Here is a 24,022-nt window from a genome sequence, read left to right as displayed (position 1 = left end):
GAGTTATGAACCCTGCCATGTGTGGTCATCTTATGACACCAAAGACTTTAGTATGTGTAGCGTTTAAAAACATTTGGTCGAGTAGTCTCCTAGAAACATTTTATATGGAAAATTTTACACAATGTTTAATAGGGGCATAACTTTGACAAAATATAAGTTAGAGTTACGAAACCTTTTAAGGTCTTTCTCGAATTAAGAGGCACTAACTTGCGTGTTTCTATCCTTGGATCAGGTAAGTCGTAAACATTGTTACGAATTTAACTGAAACTGGTGGTGACACTATTAAATGCTGCCTTAAAATTTTCTAAAACAAGGAGTTGTTTTAGATTAATACAAAGTGACCAGAAAAAACGTAATTGGTTAAACTGTCAAAAATGCTCTCATGTATGAATAAGATTTTACAGTCCAAGGGAAGTAATCTGTGTTGCATGGTGATATTTTGAACCAAGAGCTGTCTGTTTAAAGTTTACAAAATTGACACAGGAATGTTGCAAAGAGGGAATGAAATAAGGGCTTGATTATTGTTAACCTTTACTCTGCTGTCTTTCTAAAATAGACTAGTCCATCATTCAATTTGGGAGCACAACTTATTATTCCAAGGAGTGTTAACTGAAAATTTACTGACTGAATAGCGAACTGTGCAGACTACGATCAGACTGCACGGATGTGCAAGCTGAGCTTGGTCTGCACTGGTCGGAAAGGCATAATCGCTTCCCGCCAGCAGGCTAATGGTTAAGGTGTTGTAACTATTTGTGTGTCCTTTTTGTCTAAACAGTTACTAGTCAATTCGAAGAAACAGTTATGTCTTTTGATGAAGATAAGGATTTTAACTACATTAGGAGCAGTGAGTTGTAAGTAAAAGCCAGTATTAGTAAGGCAGCATCCCATCCACTGACTCCGTCACCGGGAGTGGACGGGTTAAGTCACCCTAATAAAAGCCAATATTAATCGTCTATTCCTTAGTACACATTTTTTACTTATTAAGTACAATCATTACAGTCATATCTGTGCTAGAAATCAAGGATTTCCTTGTTCTTAGCCCTTATCCTGCTAAATTTCCACGATGAACTTGTCCTTCTTTCGATTTGGACAGTACCATTAACTGTTAACAGGAGTGCTTACAAAAAAGACACTGACTGAATAGCCAACCAGGCAGATCATGACCAGACTGCAGGCTGATCATGATCTACACTGATCGCAAAGGCAGCATCAGTCAGTCGTGTCCAGAATGATAAGGGTTAAGGCAATTTGATTCATTTCCAAATCACTATGTTCAGTTTATTTTAACCTGTGAGTAAAGACGCCTTGCATATAATGGCACATTTTGCCATTCTCATCCCATGATCTTTTTCATTTCACACATTCAACTGATAAGTGTTTTTGCAATCCGTATGTTGCTGTTCTGATGTTTAACATTTTTCCTGCTAAATTTCTATAATGAACTCGTCCATCTTTCAATTTGGACAGTACCATTAACTGTTAAAAGGGGTGTATACCAAAATGATACTGACTGGATGGCGAATGGTCGCAAAAGGCAGAATCACTTGCCACTTAACCAGCTTTTTAATATATCGTGTTACAGAGATGAATTTTATTTTTCTCACAACTAAAATATTTCTGATTAAAGAGAACACAAAAAATTATTTGTGGTTGGCATATCTTTATGTAGTGTCAGGCACTATAAACACACATTTTTTATGTTAGGCTTTTATACTAGTAAAAGAGGAATAAAGGTGCTCATTTATGACAATAGTTATGTTATAATATCAGAACAGTTTTTGTATAACTATTGTCGTGTTCAAAAGTTCAAAGGAAATTCTATTTCTCTGTCATTTACCACACTGTAAAATATTCAATTTAATTATATTAGCGCTTAAATTTTCATTTGCTGTTTTCATTTGCCTATGTAACAATATTATTGAAGAAGCTTTCCTGTGTACGGGCTCTCCGTAAGGATTTTAATTTACCCAACATACAAAACTTTTTCACCTTTATAGAAATACAATACGGCAACAAATGGAGGTTTTTAATGAGGTCGTAGAAATTTCGCAGTGTGCCGTAACCATGGAAACGGCTACAGAAGCTAGTAATCGCAGAAACTCAAAAACTTTCTTTTGCCATATTTCAAAAGGTGTAGTATTAGAAAATTGATTTTCTTTTCATATTTTCATTAACTTATGAATACCTATTGTTTTCAGTGATTATAGGGGATTTATCCACGGCGCAAAGCGCCGGGGATGAAAATCCCCAAGACGGTAACGTCCGTATAGTTATTCGTTTTTGTTGTCTGCATATACTGAGGCAATTTTTTCGATATTTTCCGGTTCCGGTTTATGTGCACGCCACAGACTGGTTGTCTGCATGAACATCCGAGCACCTCGAATCAGTCACAGAAATGGTAAAATAAACCAATGCGAGCGCAGAAAATCAATAACATACCCTCCGCTGTCTGCTGTTAGAGACACGCCCATACACGCTGGCATACTTTCCTATCCAACAGTGCGGTAACTAGCGTGCGGGTATTTAATACCTGCACACTTTTAGTTACAGCACCCTGCACTCAGTGTATACGATTTACATGCACCAAATTTGTTAAGAAAAAACACTGAGCTATGATACAATATTTATTTGTATCATAGCTCAGTGTTTTTTCTTAACAAAGTGGGGGGGGGGGGGGGGGTCCCAGTTAGGTGTCTGCGCAAAATGTTTTTTGATTTTATTTATTCTTTGTGGTAATATACCTACATGTATTAAGTTTCATTAACAAGTGTTACTGTTACCAGTTTTGACTTACTTTTATAGATATTTACATTTAAAGTGGGTGGGGTAATCTGACATGTGACCAGCCAGGAACACAATTTCTGTTATTTTTTTAAAAATGGTTCTAACTTTTTACCTGAAACTTTCATGATAAAATAACTATGCAAAGGACATTCACACAACATGTTGCATTTTAAATTGTACTGAATACTTTTTTCAGCACAGAGCCACAAAGTGGTCTAATCAAATTTACTGATTTTCAATGAACGAACTTCACCAAAAAGCTAAAACATTTTTTATTAGTTGAGATATTAAGGTGTTATTTTCAGCAGATATTGTAAACTAAATAAACATAAAAATGACAGTATATCAGTATATTCTGATTAATATTGGAAGAGTGGTACACTCTCAAACTGGGTAAAAGTGGGTGGGGTAAATAAATATTCGAAGCAACACTACAAAAATTGTGCAGTTGTTACGAAATGGCCTCAGATTGTCTATTACTATCTTAATTTTATCAAATACAGCATTGATTGATAAATTAACAAAAAATTTCCCACTGTTGTGTGAATGTCCATAGCATAGTTATTTTATCATGAAAGTTTCAGGTAAAAAGTTAGAACCATTTTTTAAAAAATAACAGAAATTGTGTTCCTGGCTGGTCACATGTCAGATTACCCCACCCACTTTAAATGTAAATATCTATAAAAGTAAGTCAAAACTGGTAACAGTAACACTTGTTAATGAAACTAAATACATGTAGGTAAATTACCACAAAGTATAAATAAAATCAAAAAACATTTTGCGCAGACACCTAACTGGGACCCCCCCTTTGGTGCAGGTAATTCGTATACTCTGAGTACAGAGTGCAGTAACTAAAAGTGTGCAGGTATTTAATACCCGCACGCTAGTTACCGCACTGTTGGATAGGAAAGTATGCCAGCCTGTCTGGAACAGTAGACAGCGAGGTGTATTTTATTGATTTTCTGCTCTAGCATTGGTTTATTTTACCTGGGCTTTACACATTTGTAAAGCAAGGATTTTAAGTACTCACTGAACTGCTGTATATGGCAGTGTGGAACGCCTACAACTACCATATATGGATGGCTATGATACAAAACAGAAAGAACATTAAAACCCTCGGGTAATTTACCCTCAAGTTTCAATGCTCTTTCTATTATTTATTTATCAATGAACAAAAGCAGTGAAACATGAAAAGAATTGCACGTTTATTGCACTATGATATTAAAAACAACTGTCTATTTTAATCATTTTCTATAAAATGTTATCAAAAACGTGATCATGTTATGATGGGATTGACAGTTTATACAAAAATGTACATACAAACACGAAGTGGCCTTGGCTTGTCTAAATATAGATGGAAATGTCATGGAATGTTTAGTCAACATACTACATGTGTAAACATATAAAATATTAGTTTTCTATTGGTGAAAGGCAGTAGTTTTCTATTAGTGAAAGGCAGTACTTATCTATTGGTGAAAGGCAGTGTAGTAAAACAAATAAATGCCATAGACTGACAGCTAAAAATAATCATTGAAAAGGAATGTTTTAGTTACATAAAGGTCACTAAAATCATTGAAATGTCAAAAACAAAAGCTGTTTAAAAAACACATATACCCTAACAACGGCCTGTAATTTTCAGTCTGAAGAACCTTTGACATAATACTCCCATCTAAAACAATCCCACTGGAGTTTCCCTACTGATCACAAATAAATAAATAACTACATGCCTAAGCGTTCTAAAACTAACTGAACATTTAAGTTCAAAGTCACTGTGACCTTAAAACTCCAAAACAACAAGTTTCATCTACTGACCAAAGATAACAAAGTTTTATTATCCAGACCACTGTGACTTTGACCTTTGACTTAGCGGCTCTTAAAACAACAGGACTCGTCTACAGACAGCAGACAATTTGGCAGTCATAGACCAAAGCATTCTTAAACCATTAATCTGGAGCTGTTTTCAGTCTTGAGGTTATAGTGACTCAGTATAGCAGGGATCATAAGACGATGCAATCATCCTAATTTTTGACTAGTGCAACCTCTGGTAATGTCCAGTTATTGATGGGGAACAGTTTTCAGTGTCAATGCCATTGTGACCTTTCCCTTCAACTTAATTACCCCAAAAACTATAGGGATCATCTTCTGGCAATGACTGGTGATCATCCTAGTATTAAGTTTGATCACTGTAGGCCCAAGCATTCTTCAATTACTGTCTAGAAACAAAACCACAATGAGCAAGAAAATATTAATACTTCGTAGGATCAGTTCATTTAACAGTAAAAACATACATAATAAAGTAGGGCTGGGACGATTTCAAAATTCTGAAAACCAGTTAATCATTTTTATGAAATCGAATCGGACCGGTTAATCGGCCGCCATATTTGAGATGCTGTTTTCTTTCCTGACGACCCTATCAAGGTACATCCAGCAGCTGACTTCATTAGGAACTTACTAACTTTATCGTTTAGATGCAGTGTGATAATAAGTCATATTTTGGTGTATTTTATTTTAGATTTATCACGACATGCAAATCCAAGACTACTGATTATGTTCAAGTTTATGTGTTTTTGCGAAAATTTACTGTGAACTATGTGCTGATCAAAGAAATGTATAAAGATAAAGTTACGATTCGTGATGTTTACAGTTTGACAGCAATTAGCGGTTTTGCAAAATTGAAACCGGTTTCACCTAGTAATCGAATCTGATCCGATTAACCGAGTAATCGTCCCAGTCCTATGATAATGTCATGAAAGGAGTCATACTTAACAAACAAGATGGCAATCCAAATAAGCTTTTTTTTAAATGTCATTATTTCCTCTCTAGTTATTGAACATCAATCAATCATCTGTCACAATACTTTCTGCTCTCATTTAAATCACACAATACTAGTTTTTTTTGCTTCCACTTACTTGTTTATTCACTTTAACTGCATTTTAAATCATACATGCAGCTACGGCAACTTGGATATCCTTCAACTTTAATGGTGAATGAAAACCTCTATATTCCTACTGGCATTGCTTCATACAAAAAAAGGAGCACTGACCTGCCGAAAGTAAAATGGCTTCCTCATGAAAGAATTAAGACTCCTGGGACAAGCCTTCAACACCTGCAGCAAGCCATTATGTTGAGCTCAATTAATTCTGAAATTTTCACAATGATCTTTTCCTTTGTGCCACAAATTACAACTGTACTCTCATTTGCAGATCTATGTTCAATCTGAATGAATGGGAGTTTTATCAGCCTCACCCAAACAGTGTTCACCTGGTAACATTTCTCTTCTGGTGGCTTTTACTGTCACATTTCTATCAAAACCAAATGAATTCCTACTTTTCAGCCTGAGATGTCACACAATTCCAGCACACTTCATCAGTGTTTGTAAGACATGATTTCTTTTCATCATCTGTACATTTTCATTCTGAAATTAACAAAAAGGTAAAGGTTTATTTCTTTTTACCACAAATATTTTTGAAATAATGGTATGCCTGATTTATATACTAAAATTGCTACAAGAAACCCTAGGATTTTGCTATCAATGACTTACTTAAAATAAAACTAGTATCTATTGCAACTGGTCTGAACTAAAACATTAAAATATCATTATCATCTTGTCCATAGTTTATAAAATATACTTGAGGTTAATTGTGAAACAAGTTTCAAACTTAAATAAATCACTCTCAACAACTCATTCCTTTTGGTATCAATAGCCTTGAGTGTATATGAAAAGAGAAATCAGTTTCCCTTCTAATTCTGAGCACCAAACATGGGACTTGTTCTGTTACTGTTGTTCATGTATTTGATATGAGGTGCAATGAAGCAAACATTACATAATAGACCCGCATAAAGACTTTTAACGATCAAAATACCAAAATTCATTTACTTTTGATGTACAAAAATAACATATGCGATAACTGAACAATAACAAGGGCTGTCACAGGAGACAGCACGCTTGACTACTAGTATTTCAATACTGGATAGTGAAACTGTGCACATCTAAGGAAGCTGGAGCTGTCACTGGAGTGTTTGATGACTCCATTGTGATGAAGATATTGGACAATAGCTTGTGCCTGTGTCAAAAGTATTAAGTAATAAGAGAGATAAAGATAAATGTATCAAAATATTACGAGTGATAACGCTGACCAACTATTTTAAGTTTGAATAAAAACCTCTGTGTAATAACAGAGATATAGTGAAAAAGCATCAACATTAAACTGAAATTCTCAGTTAAAGAGGGGCGTAATTCAGGAAAATTGGTGCCAGAGTTATGGACCTTGTGTCATATGATGTGGGTGATGATGTGGATCAACTACTTTTGGTTTGAATCAAATCCGTTTAGTAACAAGCAAATTCGATGAACTGGTATCCCCCGCCGAAAGGGTTTTGTGGTGAGCAATGGCAATAAAATATATCCGGCAAAAAGTTAAGGATGTTAATAAGAAGCAAATAATTTCATTAGTCAAAATCAATTTAACAGAAAACAAATGTTTAATTTAATAAATGTATGATACTTTGATCCTGACTAAAGAATTTATTTTGAATGGGATATGCTTACTGAAATAAGCTTACCTTTTAAAATTAAATGCAGTTAATTGAAATGCGAGGTGGGGGAATAGTACAACTTGCATGTTGATAAATATTCATAGAAGGTTTGAAAAAAATCTAAAATAATTATATTTATTTTTTTTAGCGGGGGAGGGGGGTTAGGGGGAGGGGGTGTGACCAAGGCAAGTGGGTGACCAAGTGTGGGTGAACAACTTCACATGTTAATAATAAATGTTCAGGGAAAAGAAATGAAAGAAATTTAATGAAATTCTGCCAAATGGTAAGTTTGTTATGTACAAATATGTGGATTTTTAGACAATTAAAGGGCAATAACTCTGAAGTTACTAAAGAAATCCGTATGAAACCACAACCACATTATAGTGCTCTAAATTCTGTTTAAGTTTCATAGTTCTAGGTCAAATATATCAGAAGTTATGACGCAGACATAGCCATATTTATAGTACCCTATATAGTTAACACTAGAAACTTCTAAGGGCCATAACTCTGGTGTTGCTTGGGCAATCTGACTGAAACTTGATGGGCCCCATAACCTCATAGTGGTGAACATGTATATGACGTTTGTTTGAAAAAAAATCTAAAATATATTTATTTTTTTTTGGTGGGGGGGGGAGGGAGGGGGACGGGGTGTGATCAAGGTAAGGGGGTGACCAGGTGTGGGTACACAACTTCACATGTTTACAATAAATGTTCATGGAAAAGAATGAAAGAAATTTAATGAAATTCTACCAAATGGTAAGTTTGTTATGTACAAATATGTGGATTTTTATACAATTAAAGGGCAATAACTCTTAATTTACAAAATAAATCTGAACGAAATTGTGTGTACACAACCACATTATGGTTATCTAAAGTCTGTTTAAGTTTAATAGTTCTAAGTCAAATATATCAAAAGTTATGATGCAGAAATAGCCATATTTATAGAACCCTATATAGTTAACACTAGAAACTTTTAAGGGCCATAACTCTGGTGTTACTAGGGCAATCTGACTGAAACTTGGCAGGCCGCAAAAACTTAAAGTGGTGAACACGTACATGAAGTTTTATATAAATATTCCAAACCATTTCCTAGATATGGCTCCGGATGGACGGACGGAAAGACGGACAGATGGACAACACCAAAACTATATCCCTCCGACTTTCATCGGGGGATAATATGTGAGATAGAGTGAAACTGCACCAAAACTTGAAATCCTAAGTTAAAAGGGGGGATAATTCATGAAATATTGGTGCAACAGTTATAGCCCTTGTGTCATATGATGTGAGTGATGCTGTTGAACAACTATTTTAAGTCTGAATCAAATCCTCTCTGTAATAACAGAGATGTGGTGAAAATGCATCAAATTAAAGCTTAAATTCTAAGTAAAAGGGGGCATAATTCATGAAAAAAGATGACAGAGTTTTGGTCCTTGTGTCATATGATGTGGGTGATAATGTGAAACAACTACTTTCAGTTTGAATCAAATCCATTCAGTAACTAGAGATGCTTTTGAGAAAAGCGCATGTCTCCCACAACTGCCCCTTAGATGATGAAAAATGTTAGTTTCTCTAGATGTTTTAGACGAGTGGATCCAATTAGATGGTCTGGATGAGTGGATCCAATCAGTAATTCAAGGGCCATAAATGAACAGTGCCTGGGCGGATTTGGCTAGTTATCGAACTTGGGTAAGGTCTTATGGCAAAACACATTTTGTTCAAGTTTGGTGAAGATAGGATGAGAAATGTTCGACTTAGAGAGCGGACAAGAGTAAACAGACGGATTTTTTCGGTAATTCAAGGGCCGTAACTCTAAAATGCCTGGACCGATTTGGCTAGTTATCGAACTTGGCCGAGGTCTCATGGTCAAACACATTTTGTTCAAGTTTGGTGAAGATCGGATGAGAAATGTTCGACTTAGAGTGCGGACAAGAGTAAACAGACGGATTTTTTCGGTAATTCAAGGGCCGTAACTCTAAAATGCCTGGACCGATTTGGCTAGTTATCGAACTTGGCCGAGGTCTCATGGTCAAACACATTTTGTTCAAGTTTGGTGAAGATCGGATGAGAAATGTTCGACTTAGAGTGCGGACAAGAGTAAAAAGGCCGATTTTTCGATAATTCAAGGGCCGTAACTCCAAAATGCCTGGACCGATTTGGCTAGTTATCGAACTTGGCTGAGGTCTCATGGTCAAACACATTTTGTTCAAGTTTGGTGAAGATCAGATGAGAAATGTTCGATTAAGAGTGTGGACATGGGTAAAAAGGCCAATTTTTCGATAATTCAAGGGCCGTAACTCCAAAATGCCTGGACTGATTTGGCTAGCTATCTAACTTGGCCGAGCTCTCATGGTCAAACACGTTTTGTTTAAGTTTGGTGAAGATTGGATGAGAAATATTCGAATTAGAGTGGGGACAAGAGTAAAAAGACCGATTTTTGGTAATTCAAGGGCCATAACTCTAAGACGCCTGGACCGATTTGGCTAGTTATCGAACTTGGCCAAGGTCTTCTGGTCAAGCACATTTTGTTCAAGTTTGGTGAAAATCGGATGAGAAATGTTCGACTTAGAGTGCGGACAAGCTTTGTGACAGACACACACACAGACAGACAGACTGGAGTAAATCAATATGTCTCCCACACCACTGTGTGGTGGGAGACATAATAACTGAGATAGAGTGAAATAGCATCAAAATTTTAACCTGAAATTCTAAGTAAAAAGAGGGGTAATTCATGAAATATTGATGTGAGAGCTATGGCCTTTGTGCCATATGATGTGGATGATGATGAGGAATAACTACTTTAAGTTTGGAACAAATCCATCAAGTAATTACAGAGATAGAGAAAGCTAATCAAAACTTTAACCAAGGTGCGGACACGGAAGGACGCCAACGCCAGGTCGAGTAGGACAGCTCTCCATACTTTGTATAAATGAGCTGAAAACTGTAGTAGCCAAGGTTTTTGAAGGGCTCATCAATTTTGACCAAAACAAGACAAAATATTGCTGGTTAAAAAAGAAGACAACTAATTTATCTTTCTGCGGATATAATTGATCTTTGTTTGTTACAGTTTCCTAGTTACTAGACTGTTCATATCTGCAGGCCATGGCAAACCTACATGTATCCGTTTACTGGTCAAATGATTTACAGTAAAATGATGAAGTTTAATATAACCCAATGATTATGTTTTCAATACAATGACAATATGCATAAATCCAACAAATGTCACTGAATGAATGTTATTAATAAGTTTACTTACATAATTATATGAAATGCAGGAATTGTTATATGAAATAAAGTCTGTGCAGACACACAGTTCCAAGGGAATCCCTAACTTTAGATTAAAACTTAAATACAAAGAGGACTTTAATACAAGATTACAGCTTACACATGAATTCTGAGATATTCATCCTATATTTGTATGGAGGCAGACATGTAATTGAAAATAAATTAATGTTTAAACCAAACTGTGATAATAATGTTCAACCTTCCAAACAATAACAAGTCCATCAACTCCACATGAAACTATGCTTTCTTCGTCACAATCAAGCAAAACCTGTTAAAATGACAAATTTATAGTAATAGATAAACATATATTTCTAACAATGGTCCCCTTTCCAAACAAGTGTGGCAGACTGTCACAAAATATGCCCGTCATCGAATTTGGCCTAATTCAAGGGCCATAATCCATGAGTGCCTGGGGCGATGTGGCTGGTTATCGAACTTGGCCGAAATATTATGCCCACAAGCATTGTCAGCAAGTTTGGTAAAAATCAGATAAAAACTGTTTGACTTAGATGGCGAACATGGCTAAATTTGCAAATTTTGAGTAATTCAAGGGTCATAACCCAAGATTGCCTGTGGCAATTTTGCTGGTTTTCGAACTTGGCTGAGATATTATGCCCACAAACATTGTCACCAAGTTTGGTGAAGATCGGATGAAAACTGTTTGACTTAGAGAGCGGACATGCTTTTGGACGCCACCCGCCTGCCCCCGCCACCACGGGTGTTCACATAATACACCCCACTCTTTCAGAGACGGGTGTTTAAAAATGGAAAAGCAAATTTTAGCACATACAATGTTATTCTAAGGTTACTTGCCATTGGAAGGCCATGACATTATTCTGTTCATGGACACTTCTCATTTTCTTTAAGTGACCTAAAATGTACTTTAATGCCTGAACTGATGTAATTAAAGAATTACATTTTGTATATGGTCTGCATTTGGCTATAAAGCAAAGACTTGCGATGAAAGCATATTGCAAAAGCATGCCTTTAATATTGTTAACACTTACCTACAAGCCCAACATGGACAACTACTGACCATGTTATTCATGTAATTTGAACTAGTTTACTTTCAAAACAAGAGGGTCATGATGACCCTGGATCGCTCACCAGATTAATATGTTTCAAATGTCAAACTGATGATTTTTAGAAATTTTTTGGAAAATTTTCCGATGTACAATCAAGTAACCACTGAGGCGGGGCCAATTTTACCCCGGGGGTCATGATTTGAACAAAGTTTGTAGAAGTCGACTAGGCAATGTTACATATCGAATATCTAAGATCTAGGCCTTCTGGATTATTTTAAGCAAATTTATGAAGATTTCCCTATGTACAATAAAGTAACCCCTGGGGCTGGGTCAATTTGACCCTGAGGGGGTCAATATTTGAACAAATTTTGTAGAGGTCCACTAAGCAATGCTACATGTTGAATATCTAAGCTCTAGGCCTTCTGGTTTATTTTTAGAAAATATTGAAGATTTTTCTATGTACAATCAAGTAACCCCATGGGGCGGGGCCAATTTGACCCCGGGGTCATGATTTGAAGAAATTTTGTAGAGGTCTACTAGGCAATAATACATGTCAAATATCTAAGTCCTAGGCCTTCTGGTTTATTTTTAGAAATTTTTTGAAGATTTTCCTATGTACAATCAAGTGACCCCTGGGGCGGGGTCAATTTTGACCCTGGGGTCATGATTTGAACAAATGTTGTAGAGGTCCACTATGCAATGCTACATGTGAAATATCTAAGCTCTAGGCCTTCTGGTTTATTTTAAGAAAATTTTTGAAGATTTTCATATGTAAAATCAAGCGACCCCTAGGGCGGGGTCAATTTTGACCCCGGGGGTCATGATTTGAACAACTTTAGTAGAGGTCCACTAGGCAATGCTACATGTCAAATATCTAAGCTCTAGAGCTTCTGCTTTTTGAGAAGAAGATTTTTTAAGGTTTTCCTATGTAAAAACAAGTGACCCCTGGGACGGGGTCAATTTTGACCCCGGGGGTCTGATTTGAATAAATTTTGTAGAGGTCCACTAGGCAATGCTACACGTGAAATATCTAAGACCTAGGCCTTCTGCTTTATTTTTAGAAATTTTTTGAAGATTTTCCTATGTAAAATCAAGTGACCCCTGGGGCGGGGTCAATTTTGACCCTGGGGTCATGATTTGAACAACTTAAGTAGAGGTCCATTAGGCAATGCTACATGTCAAATATCTAAGGTCTAGAGCTTCTGGTTTTCAAGAAGAAGATTTTTTAAGATTTTTCTATGTAAAATCAAGTCACCCCTGGGGCGGGGTCAATTTTGACCCCGGGGTCATAATTTGAAAAAACTTGGTAGAGGTCCACTAGGCAATGCTTCACACCAAATATCTAAGCTCTAGGGCTTCTGGTTTTTGAGAAGAAGATTTTTAAAGTTTTTCCTTTCGGTTGCCATGGCAACCAGAGTTCTGCATGGAATTCAATTCTTTGAACAATTTTTAGAGAAGACCATCCAAGGAACATCCCTGTGAAGTTTCATCAAAATTGGCCTGTTGGTTTAGGAGGAGATGTTGTTTAAAGGAAAGTGTGGACGGACGGACGGACGACGGACGGACGCCGGACGGTGAGCGATCACAATAGCTCACCCTGAGCACTTTGTGCTCTGGTGAGCTAAAAACACTGTATGCATTTTTGGGGGTTTAACGTCACACCAACACAATGAAAGGTCATATCAGGTTACAATCCTGCTTTTCACAGTGGAGGATGTCACAAGGTGCCCATCCAAGCATTATTTCAGGCATGGGCAGACACTTTAGTAGAACCACCGACCTACAATCCAGATGGATAGCTGTCTCAAATTCAAGACTTTTACACCCGAAGTGAGGTTCAAGCCCAGGGTGGTGGCCCCTATACTGTATGCGAAAGACTCTCCTACTAATCCAATCGAACTGATTCACTAACATTAAAACTGTATGCAAACCTGAACGGATCCAGAATGAGCTAAACATTCTCCTACTAATGACATCTTTAAGTTGTGACTGTCAGCTGTGTACCACTTTTCTAGCATGCTGTAATGACAAATGTGTATTTCCTCTAATATTTCTAAACTTCATACAGAGACATACTGTGAAATCATTAATATTCGTGGGGGACTAATTTTCGTGGATTTCGTGGTTGAGTCAATCCACGAAATTTAATCCCAATGAACAAGTACAATTCCCATTCATTTTATATTCAAAAGTTGAAATCCACGAATTTATATCCCCACAAAAATACCGTTTTGACCAAAACCACGAAATTTCATGCCCACGAAATTAAATGATTTTACAGTACTGGAAATGTTCTAGAATATTTCTGAACATGAGGGTCAAATTTCCAGTACTTTCACCAATACTGTGCATTATTTTTTTTATAATTAAGGAGATTTAGTATTTTGAACTACCAGTCAAAATAAGACCTATGAATTACTTTAGATCTGCTCCCTAGATATATGTATTGCATCCCATAGTATCAGTCAAAAAATAAATGGTATGTCCAACAAAATGATAAGCGTATAGGAGAGATCGTGTTTGTAAACAAATCCATTATATTTTCTATTTTTAGAACTGATAAGATAAAGACCGGGTGGCAGACGCCGAGCGTCCATGTTTTTTTTGTAAACAGTGATGTTTTTCTAACGGCTTAAACTTTCTTAAAACACAAATAATATCAATAATTTTTTGATCAATGGAAAAAGTATAAAACAAGCAATTTATTGATTACTTTTGATTATAATTTCGAAATTAAATGGATTAATTATGAACGCTTAACTTACAGTGTTTTTTTTCAAAAAGTTTCGAGGATCGCTACGCCGCTATTAAAATCTTATGTCATTTAAAACGGTTACTCATTTTAAAAAGATATTTAAATGGGAAAATATGAAAATCGTAAGCATTTCAAAACTTTTTGAATTTTTAAAATCCATAAATGAGCGAAAAAGTTATTAAAAATTAAAAATTCAGATCCCATACACAAACGATGTAAAAACATTTGTTTTACCCACCACCAGATAAACAGGTATTTATGCGTGACGTCATGGCGATCTCTCCTATACATATATGGGTGAAAAATCAAAGCTTATGCGAGGTGAAGAAATGTCTTTGTCTGCAAGGTCTTTAATTTAATACAGATTACAACATAACGCAGATGTCTAAAGTCTATCATGTACTCAGTGACCTTTAGTCAGGTGGTCTCTGTTCACAGATGGTCTTTAGAACAGGTTTAGATGTAATCTGTGTTAACCTTAACCCTGCTATATTTCTAAAATGGACTGGTCCATCATTCAATTTGGGCAGTACCATTTATTTTTCAAAGGGGTGTTTACTGAAAATTAACTCAATGAATAGTGAACAATGCAGACCATGATCAGCCTGCACAAACATGCAGGCTGATCATGGTCTGCACTGGACGCAAAGGTAAAATCACTTGCCACCAGCAGGCTAACGGGGCTAATGGTTAAAGTGTTTAGCAATTGCAGAATTACTAGTTTTAACCATTTTAGAAAACTCTGCTAATTTTTATCTTTCAGTACATAAACCAGGATGATAATCTGAATGAAGCACACTAATTTGTTTCTTTACATCTAGCCAATGATGTGTCTGGCACTGGAAGAATTTCTTTTTCTGATACAATTTTATATTCAAGCTTCAGAATTGAAATAAAACAGTGGTGGTCTAGTTGGATAAGGTGTCAGCTGCTCAATCCAGGGGTCGTGGGTTCGAGCCCCACTGGGGTCACGACCATGACTTCTCATATACCGGTAACACCAGAACTGGTTTTTCCAGGAAGCAGACTCAAGAGTGGTTCCAATAAGTTTGAAGCTTTCATCACAATCGAGCTAAAACAAGCAAATTCGATGAATTGGAATCCCCCGCCGAAAGGGTCAGAGTTGAGGAACGGCAAAAAAATATATCCAGCAAAAAGTTAAGAATGTTACCAAGAAGCAAATAATTTCATTAGTCAAAATCAAATTAAAAGAAAATGAATGGTTTGTTTGGGTGGGGCTGGGGGGGGGGGGGGGGGGGGGTGAGGACACAACAGTTTACATGTTGATTATAAATATTGATAGAAAATGAAAAATGAAAAAAAAAAAAAAAAAAAAAAAAAAATGGTTGGGGGTGGGGGGGACCAAGGTAAGGTGGTGACCAGGTGTAGGTACACAACATCACATGTTTATAATAAATGTTCATGGAAAAGAATGAAAGAAGTTTAATGAAATTCTTCCAATTGGTTGGTTTGTTATGTACAGATCTGTGGATTTTTAAACAATTAAAGGGCAATAACTATATGGAAAATTGACCAATCGAAAAAAACCTTGAAGGGCATCGTCGCAGTATCTTGGTTCATGTCTGTTTCAAGTTTGATGAAATTCTACCTGCTAGTTACTGAGAAATGGCTGCAGACGGACATTTTTCATTAAATCAAGGGCAATAACTCTGACGGAAATTGACCTATCAAAAAAAAAACTTGACGGGCATCAGCACAGTATCTTGGTTCATGTCAACTTCAAATTTGATGAAATTCTACCTGTTAGTTACTGAGAAATAGCTGCAGACGGACATTTTTTATTAAATCAAGGGCAATAACTCTGAGGGAAATTGACCAATCAAAAAAAAAACTTGACGGGCATCATCGCAGTATGTTGGTTCATGTTTATTTCAAGTTTCATGAAATTCTACCAAGTAGTTACTGAGAAATGGCTGCGGACGGACGGACGGACGGACGGACAGACTGACGGACGGACGGACGGACGGACTGACGGACGGACAACGCCATTTCAATACCCCCCTCCCGATTTCATCGGCGGGGGATAACAAGTTAGTATGAACTAAATAAAACACAAAATTAGTACCACTAACCCATCGGATAAACTTCCGGATTTAGAATTTCCTTGTATACTGTCTCTGATCACATCTATAAAACTCCACAGTCGTATAGACCCATCCACAGCAGCTGTTGCCAAATACAAGCTGAAATAGTTAAGGTGAATCTGAGTAGATAGGACAAATAGGAATTCAACTGAAGAGTTGTAACAAAGAATTAAGTACAGAACAGTCAGTAGCAGCATTAAAGAGAGAGGGTGATCCTCAGAAGGGCAAAACTAAACATTACTAGAAAATCTGTTGATTGAAACCAAGAAAAGAGGAATTAACTGCTAACATGAACAAGAGGGCCATGAAGGCCCTGTATTGCTCACCTGACCTATTGACCTGAAGATCATCAAGATTAACATTCTGACCAAGTTTCATAAAGATATGGTCATAAATGTGGCCTCTAAAGTGTCAACTAGCTTTTCCTTTGAATTGACCTGGTGACCTAGTTTTTGACCCCAAATGACCCAGATTCGAACTAGACCTAAAGATCATGAAGATTAATATTCTGACTAAGTTTCATAAAGATACAGTCATAAATTTGACCTCTAGAGTGTTAACAAGCTTTTCCTTTGATTTGACATAGTGACCTAGTTTTTGACCATACCTGACCCAGATTTGAACTTGACCTATAGATCATCAAGATTAACACTCTGAAAAAGTTTCATTAAGATATGGTCATAAATGTGTCCTCTACAGTGTTAACTAGCTTTTCCTTTGATTTGACCTGGTGACCTAGTTTTTGATCTTACATGACCCAGATTCAAACTGGACCTTAAGATCATCATGATTAACATTCTGACCAAGTTTCATGAAGATATAGTCTTAAATGTGGCCTCTACAGTGTTAACAAGCTTTTCCTATGATTTGATCTGGTGACCTAGATTTTGACCCCGGATGACCCAATATCGAACTCATCTAAGATTTAATTGAGGGTAACATTCTGACCAAGTTTCATTAAAACTGGGCCAAAATTGTGACCTCTAGAGTGTTAACAAGCTTTTTCTTTGATTTGACCTGGTGACCTAGTTTTTGACCCCAGATGACCCAATATCGATCTCGTCCATGATTTTATAGAGGGTAACATTCTGACCAAGTTTCATTAAGATTGGGGCAAAATTGTGACTTCTAGAGTGTTAAAAAGCTTTTCCTTTGATTTGACCTGGTGACCTAGTTTTTGACCGCAAATGACCCAATATCAATCTCATCCAAGATTTTGTTTAGGGTAATTTTCTGATCAAGTCTCATTAAGATTGGGGCAAAATTGTGACCTCTAGAGTGTTAACAAGCTTTTCCTTTGATTTGACCTGGTGACCTAGTTTTTGACCCCAGATGACCCAGTATCGAACTCGTCCAAGATTTTATTGAGGGTAACATTCTGACCAAGTTTCATTAAGATAAGGCCAAAATTGTGACCTCTAGAGTGTTAACAGTCAAATTGTTGACAACGACGGACGACTGACGATGGACGACTGACGACGGACACAGGGCGATCACAAAAGCTCACCTTGAGCACTTTGTGCTCAGGTGAGCTAAAAACCCAGGCATCACTATCACCATCAAATAGTTGATAAAACTTACCCATCACAGGTGAAAGTGAGATCATTAATCTTGGAAAGGTGGGCATGTTCTTTTCTTAGTAAAGTCTGACCAGTTTCTGTGTCGTATAAGGTAAACCCTGAACCCACAGAAGCCACTATGTATCTCTGGAATGTGAAATTTTCTTTTTTATGTAATCATCAAATATTCAAAGCCTTCACATTATATATTAATAGATTTACCAGTGTTCAGAGGTCAGATGCACAGGACTTTAACCATGAAGGGAATAGCTGTAGCAGTTAAATATACTAGCATGAAAGATGAGGAAGGTCATGTTTATTATCGTTCTAACATTTATGCTCAATGAAATATTATGATAAAAACTATGCTGAACTTCATTCATTTGTGTAATGATTCAGACATCATACATGCTGAACTTCATTCATTTGTGTAATGATTCAGACATCATACAGGCTGACTTCATTCATCTGTGTAATGATTCAGACATTGTACATTCTGAACTTCATTCATTTGTGTAATGATTCAAACATCATACATGCTGAACTTCATTCATTTGTGTAATGATTCAGACATCATACATGCTGAACTTCATTCATTTGTGTAATGATTCAGACATCATACAGGCTGACCTTCATTTATCTGTGTAATGATTCAGACATTGTACATTCTGAACTTCATTCATTTGTGTAATGATTCAAACATCGTACATTCTGCACTTCATTCATTTGTGTAATGATTCAGACATTGTGCATTCTAAACTTCATTCATTTGTGTAATAATTCAGACGTCATACAGTCATTTGACATTATAACAGACATCATAATATTTTTCCACCAGTCTTCAATCATTGTTTATTGAAGAATATACAATGCCTGACTTCCTTCTTTGTTTTACTGACAGAAAATGATTTTTTGCAAAAAAAGTACAGTCTCCATAAATAAGAAGAGCTGTCCGTCAGACAGCACACTCAACTTTTCTCAGTGCTTGACTCTGAATTAGAGCTTTGCCAGTAAAAACTTTATAAAACTTTAACCAAAAAAATCTAAGTTAAAAATGGGCATAACTCTGTAAAAAATTAAAATCAGAGTTATGGGGATTCTTTAATAACTATTTTAAGTTTCAAGTCAAAAGCTTTGATAGAAACTGAGATATTTGAATCTATCAAAAACTTTAACAAAACAATTCTACATTAGCTAGAATGTGTCTGTAGGACACAGGGTGTGCCCCCCACTGGTATATTTGTCACAAATAAGGGGAAATAATTTAAATGTTTGCAGTCTTAATGGGGTATAGCCTCAACAAACATTTTATGAAAAGGATTCATTATTCTAGGTCATATACTTTTTGAGCTATGAGCATCACAAATAAAAAATCTACTATTTTGGCTATTTCAAGGGCTGTAACTCTGTAATAAGCGCTAAGATTCTCAAGAAAAATGCCAAGTGCCCAAGGTCACATCATAATAAAGACTCAAACAAGGTTTCATGAATTAACATCAAATACTTTTTGAGCTATGCACATAATTAGGTGAAAATGTTCATTTTTTGACTATTTCAGGGGCTATAACTCTGAAAATAGGGGGCGGAGGCAGACAGAAAAAAAGGAGGTTCGCAAGTTCATATCATAATAAAGACTCAATCAAGGTTTAATCAATTTATATGTAATACTTTTTGAGCTAGGTGTGTCACAAGGTGAAAATGTGCATTTTTTACTATTTCAGGGGCCATAACTCTGAAAATAGGGGGCGGACCCAGATGAAAAATAGGAGGTGCGCAAGTTCATATCATTATAAAGACTCATGCAAGGTTTAATCAATTTGCATGCAATACTTTTTGAGTTAGGCGCGTCACAAGGGGAAAAGGTGCATTTTTGACTATTTCAGGGGCCATAACTCTGAAAACAGGGGGCGGACCCAGATGAAAAATAGGAGGTGCACAAGTTCATATCATTATAAAGACTGATGCAAGGTTTAATAAATTTATATTAAATACTTTTGAGCTAGGTGCGTCACAAGGTGAAAATGTGCATTTTTGACTATTTCAGGGGCCATAACTCTGAAAATAGGGGGCGGACCCAGATAAAAAAATAGGAGGTGCGCAAGTTCATATCATGATAAAGACTCAAGCAAGGTTTAATAAATTTATATTAAATACTTTTTGAGCTAGGCACGTCACAAGGTGAAAATGTGCATTTTTGACTATTTCAGGGGCCATAACTCTGAAAATAGGGAGGGGACCCAGATGAAAAATAGGAGGTGCGCAAGTTCATATCATGATTAAGACTCATGCAAGGTTTCATGAATCTGTATCAAATACTTTTTGAGCTACGCGTGTCACAAGGTGAAAATGTGCATTTTTGACTATTTCAGGGGCCATTACTCAGGAAATAGGGGGCGGAGCCAGACGAAAAATAGGACTTGCGCAAGTTCATATCATGATAAAGACTCATGCAAGGTTTCATCAATTTATATCAAATACTTTTTGAGCTAGGCGCATCACGAACTTCGGACGGACGCCCACCACTTAAGGAACAAAAGAATTAAGTGGTTACAGAATGAATACAAAGGATTTCTATTGTCCTAGGCCACACCGCCTACCACCTAAGGTACCAATAGTGTGCTCGGATGGACGCACGCACGGACAAGAGCAAATCTATATGCCCCCACCACTCATGGGGGGGTGGGGGGGCACAAAATGGGGCATAACTCTGTCAAAATTCAAACCAGAGTTATGGGGATTGTTTCTCCTGGTGCAGACTTTGATAGTTAATAACTATTTTAAGTTTCAAGTCAATAGCACTGATAGTCAAAGAGGTATTTGACTTTATCAAAAACTTTAACAAACAGCGATGGCGATGCAGGGGCCAGTGCAACAGCTCTTCGAAAAGCCGAGCTAAAAAGCATAAAAGTGTGCAATTTCTAAAAAATATTTAATATTTTTTTTTTTTTTAAATAATGCTATCAAAGCTTACATTTGCTAAACAGAGCATAGTTTCTACACTGTATGGGAATGTCTTTTCTGGTCCTTGATACTCTTCATTCACAGAGTTAAAATAACGATATGACAGCAAGCTGTCTGTTTTCCATAACTTTACAGTTCCATCAAGTGATGCACTTGCAAAGATGTCATCTGTAACAAAAATTGTAAGAATCCAAGATTTTAAAATTTTACAATTACTAAAGGGAGCTTATCAGATTTTTTTTCATTGAAGTGTTTTATAAGGGAACTACTTTTTCAACCAAATTAGTTTTTGTGTCTGGTTGCAGAAATTCACAAATTTGATTTTTGAGGAGCATTCTTTGTTTTTGTTTTACTGGGTTTAACATCACATTGACATAATTATAGGTCATATGGTGACTTTCTAGCTTTGATGGTGGAGCAAGACCCAAGGTGCCATACCGTGCATTATTTCATCACAAGCTTCTACCTGAGTAGAACCACCAGCCATCCGTAAGCCAGATGGATGGCTACCTCACATGAACAATTCAACATCCTGAGTGAGGCTTGAATCCACATCGGTGAGGAAGTGAATCGATCACATTTAATCACTGTTTGGTTTGCAAATGTAGGCAAAACTGTGTGTACATACATAAAATCCTTAAAGAGACATTGAAGGATTTTGTCTACATATGCAGAAAATGTGCACCAATGATAAAAGAGATGTATGTGTTTGCATACCCACTCAAAGACCTCTAAACATTTCTATTATAACAAAGAAACAAGACACATTCTACACTGACCTGCTATGCTGATAAGACACATGAATGGCTGTATGATAACAGAGAAATAAGATATAGTTTTGTTTGTATGTAACCTTAATTGTAGTCGCCACCAGTAACTAACCCATATAGGCAACTCAACCATGTAATTCAACAGAGAAACAAGAGCCATGTTAGACATGGCCAATCCCCCCGCTGGGCATATTATAACTGAAGGCTAAAGTTCCTGGCAAGTTAGTGTCTGAAAGTAGTAATTTTGGGGAAAGCTTTGAAGAACCATTTAGTTGTGGTCCGCATCAGGGGTTTTAAAGATGTGGAAGAAAGAATAAGTCAGTGGTGAGGTAGTTTACTGCTAAATTTTATTAATTTTCATGAACAGTATAGCTATGATGTTTTTCTATATGGCTACTGTAAAAAGAAGGAATGGAAAGCTAACAGGGAACACGAGTGCCAGAATGTCACAATATATGCCCGTCACAGCAAATTTCTTTACTCTTGCAGCTGTATTTGCAAATGGAATTTTAATTTTGTGGTTGTTTAGTAATCATTGTAAGTCTTTTGTTTTTCTTAGTCCACAAAAAACTCCTTACCAGGTAGAGATATCTTAAAATACACGTAAAATTGGAAAGTAACATCCATGTTGTACCACAGAAAAGTGGTCTTGTTTTTTCCCTATGGTCAACTATAAAAATGTTACAATATAAGTTATTTATAGTAACAACTAAGGGAAGTTAATCTTGAAAAAAAAAAAAAAAAAAAAAAAATTGCAAGTCCACAAAAGAATCTTTACCAGGTAGAGATTGGTCAAAAAACACCTCAAAATTGGAAGTAGCATGCATGTTTTACTACAGAAAAGTGGTCTCGATTTTTCCCTACGACTAGTAATGAAAAAGTTACAATAAAAGCTATTTAAAGTAACAACAAAGGGAGGTAATTCTAAAGAAGGGAACTGCGCATGACACTTCGTCTCATGATGGTGTATAATTGTGCCAAGTTACATCAAAATCCCTCCATGCATGAAGAAGAAATGCTTCGGACAATGTCATTCTTGTATCTGACCTTTGGCCTCTAAGTGTGACCTTGACCTTAGACCTAGGGACCTGGATCTTGCGCATGACATTCTGTCTCGTGGTGGTGAACATTTGTGCCAAGTTATATCAAAATCCCTCTATGCATGAAGAAGAAATGCTCCGGACAATTTTTTTAAGAAAATATGATAAAGGGGAATAACTCAAAAAATAGGCAAGGCAGAGTTATTGTTCTTGCACACTGCACTTCCTCCCAATGTGTTCTATCAGTGTATGATGTTTGAAGAAAATCCCTCCAGTACTTTTGGAGTTATGCTCCAGACAAAATTTTTTAAGAAAATAAGATAAAGGGGAGTAACTCAAAAAATAGGCAAGGTAGAGTTATTGTTCTTGCACACTGCACTTCCTCCCAATGTGTTCTATCAGTGTATGAAGTCTGAAGAAAATCCCTCCAGTACTTTTGGAGTTATGCTCCGGACAAAATTTTTTAAGAAAATAAGATAAAGGGGAATAACTCAAAAAATAGGCAAGGTAGAGTTATTGTTCTTGCACACTGCACTTCCTCCCAATGTGTTCTATCAGTGTATGAAGTTTGAAGAAAATCCCTCCAGTACTTTTGGAGTTATGCTCCGGACAAAGATCGTTGCGGACGCAAGCACGCACGCACGGACGGAGAGCATTTCTAATATCCCCTTTGCCTTTGGCCGGGGGATAAACAAGACACAGTCTACACTAAGAAGACACAGTCTACACCGACCTGCTTTGCTGATAAGACATCTGACTGGTTCTACATCAACAGAGAAAGAAGACACAGTCTACACTGACCTGCTTTACTGATCAGACATCTGACTGGTTCTACTTCAACAGAGGAACAAGACACAGTTTACACTGACCTGCTATATTGATCAGACATCTGACTGGTTCTACATCAACAGAGGAACAAGACACAGTCTACACTGACCTGCTATACTGATCAGACATCTGACTGGTTCTACTTCAACAGAGGAACAAGACACAGTTTACACTGACCTGCTATATTGATCAGACATCTGACTGGTTCTACATCAACAGAGGAACAAGACACAGTCTACACTGACCTGCTATATTGATCAGACATCTGACACTGGTTCTACATCAACAGAGGAACAAGACACAGTCTACACTGACCTGCTATATTGATCAGACATCTGACACTGGTTCTACATCAACAGAGGAACAAGACACAGTCT

The 24,022-nt window shown here is 36.7% G+C and overlaps 1 protein-coding gene across 4 annotated transcripts in view; it reads right to left on the bottom strand.

Moving 5' to 3' along the window:
* Positions 1 to 3,976: 3,976 nt before the first annotated feature.
* The window catches only part of LOC123522935 (WD repeat-containing protein 41-like), a 31,349-nt gene continuing 11,303 nt past the window's right edge, over positions 3,977 to 24,022 (bottom strand). For 3 of the 4 annotated variants that reach the window (XM_053549484.1, XM_045300470.2, XM_045300472.2), the window contains 6 exons: positions 21,018 to 21,175; positions 18,069 to 18,193; positions 16,476 to 16,586; positions 13,559 to 13,646; positions 10,802 to 10,870; positions 3,977 to 6,199 (listed from right to left, as the gene is read on the bottom strand). In XM_053549484.1, coding sequence (XP_053405459.1) covers positions 6,128 to 6,199; positions 10,802 to 10,870; positions 13,559 to 13,646; positions 16,476 to 16,586; positions 18,069 to 18,193; positions 21,018 to 21,175 — 623 coding nt within the window. In that variant the 3' untranslated portion in view covers positions 3,977 to 6,127. The remainder of the gene's footprint in view (positions 6,200 to 10,801; positions 10,871 to 13,558; positions 13,647 to 16,475; positions 16,587 to 18,068; positions 18,194 to 21,017; positions 21,176 to 24,022) is intronic. The other variant, XM_045300471.2, reaches the window with a different exon arrangement.

Source organism: Mercenaria mercenaria, chromosome 8 (assembly GCF_021730395.1).
Source record: "Mercenaria mercenaria strain notata chromosome 8, MADL_Memer_1, whole genome shotgun sequence".
NCBI lineage: Eukaryota > Metazoa > Mollusca > Bivalvia > Venerida > Veneridae > Mercenaria > Mercenaria mercenaria.
Note: the sequence above shows the minus strand (reverse complement) of the source record. Positions and strands in the feature narration are given on the sequence as shown.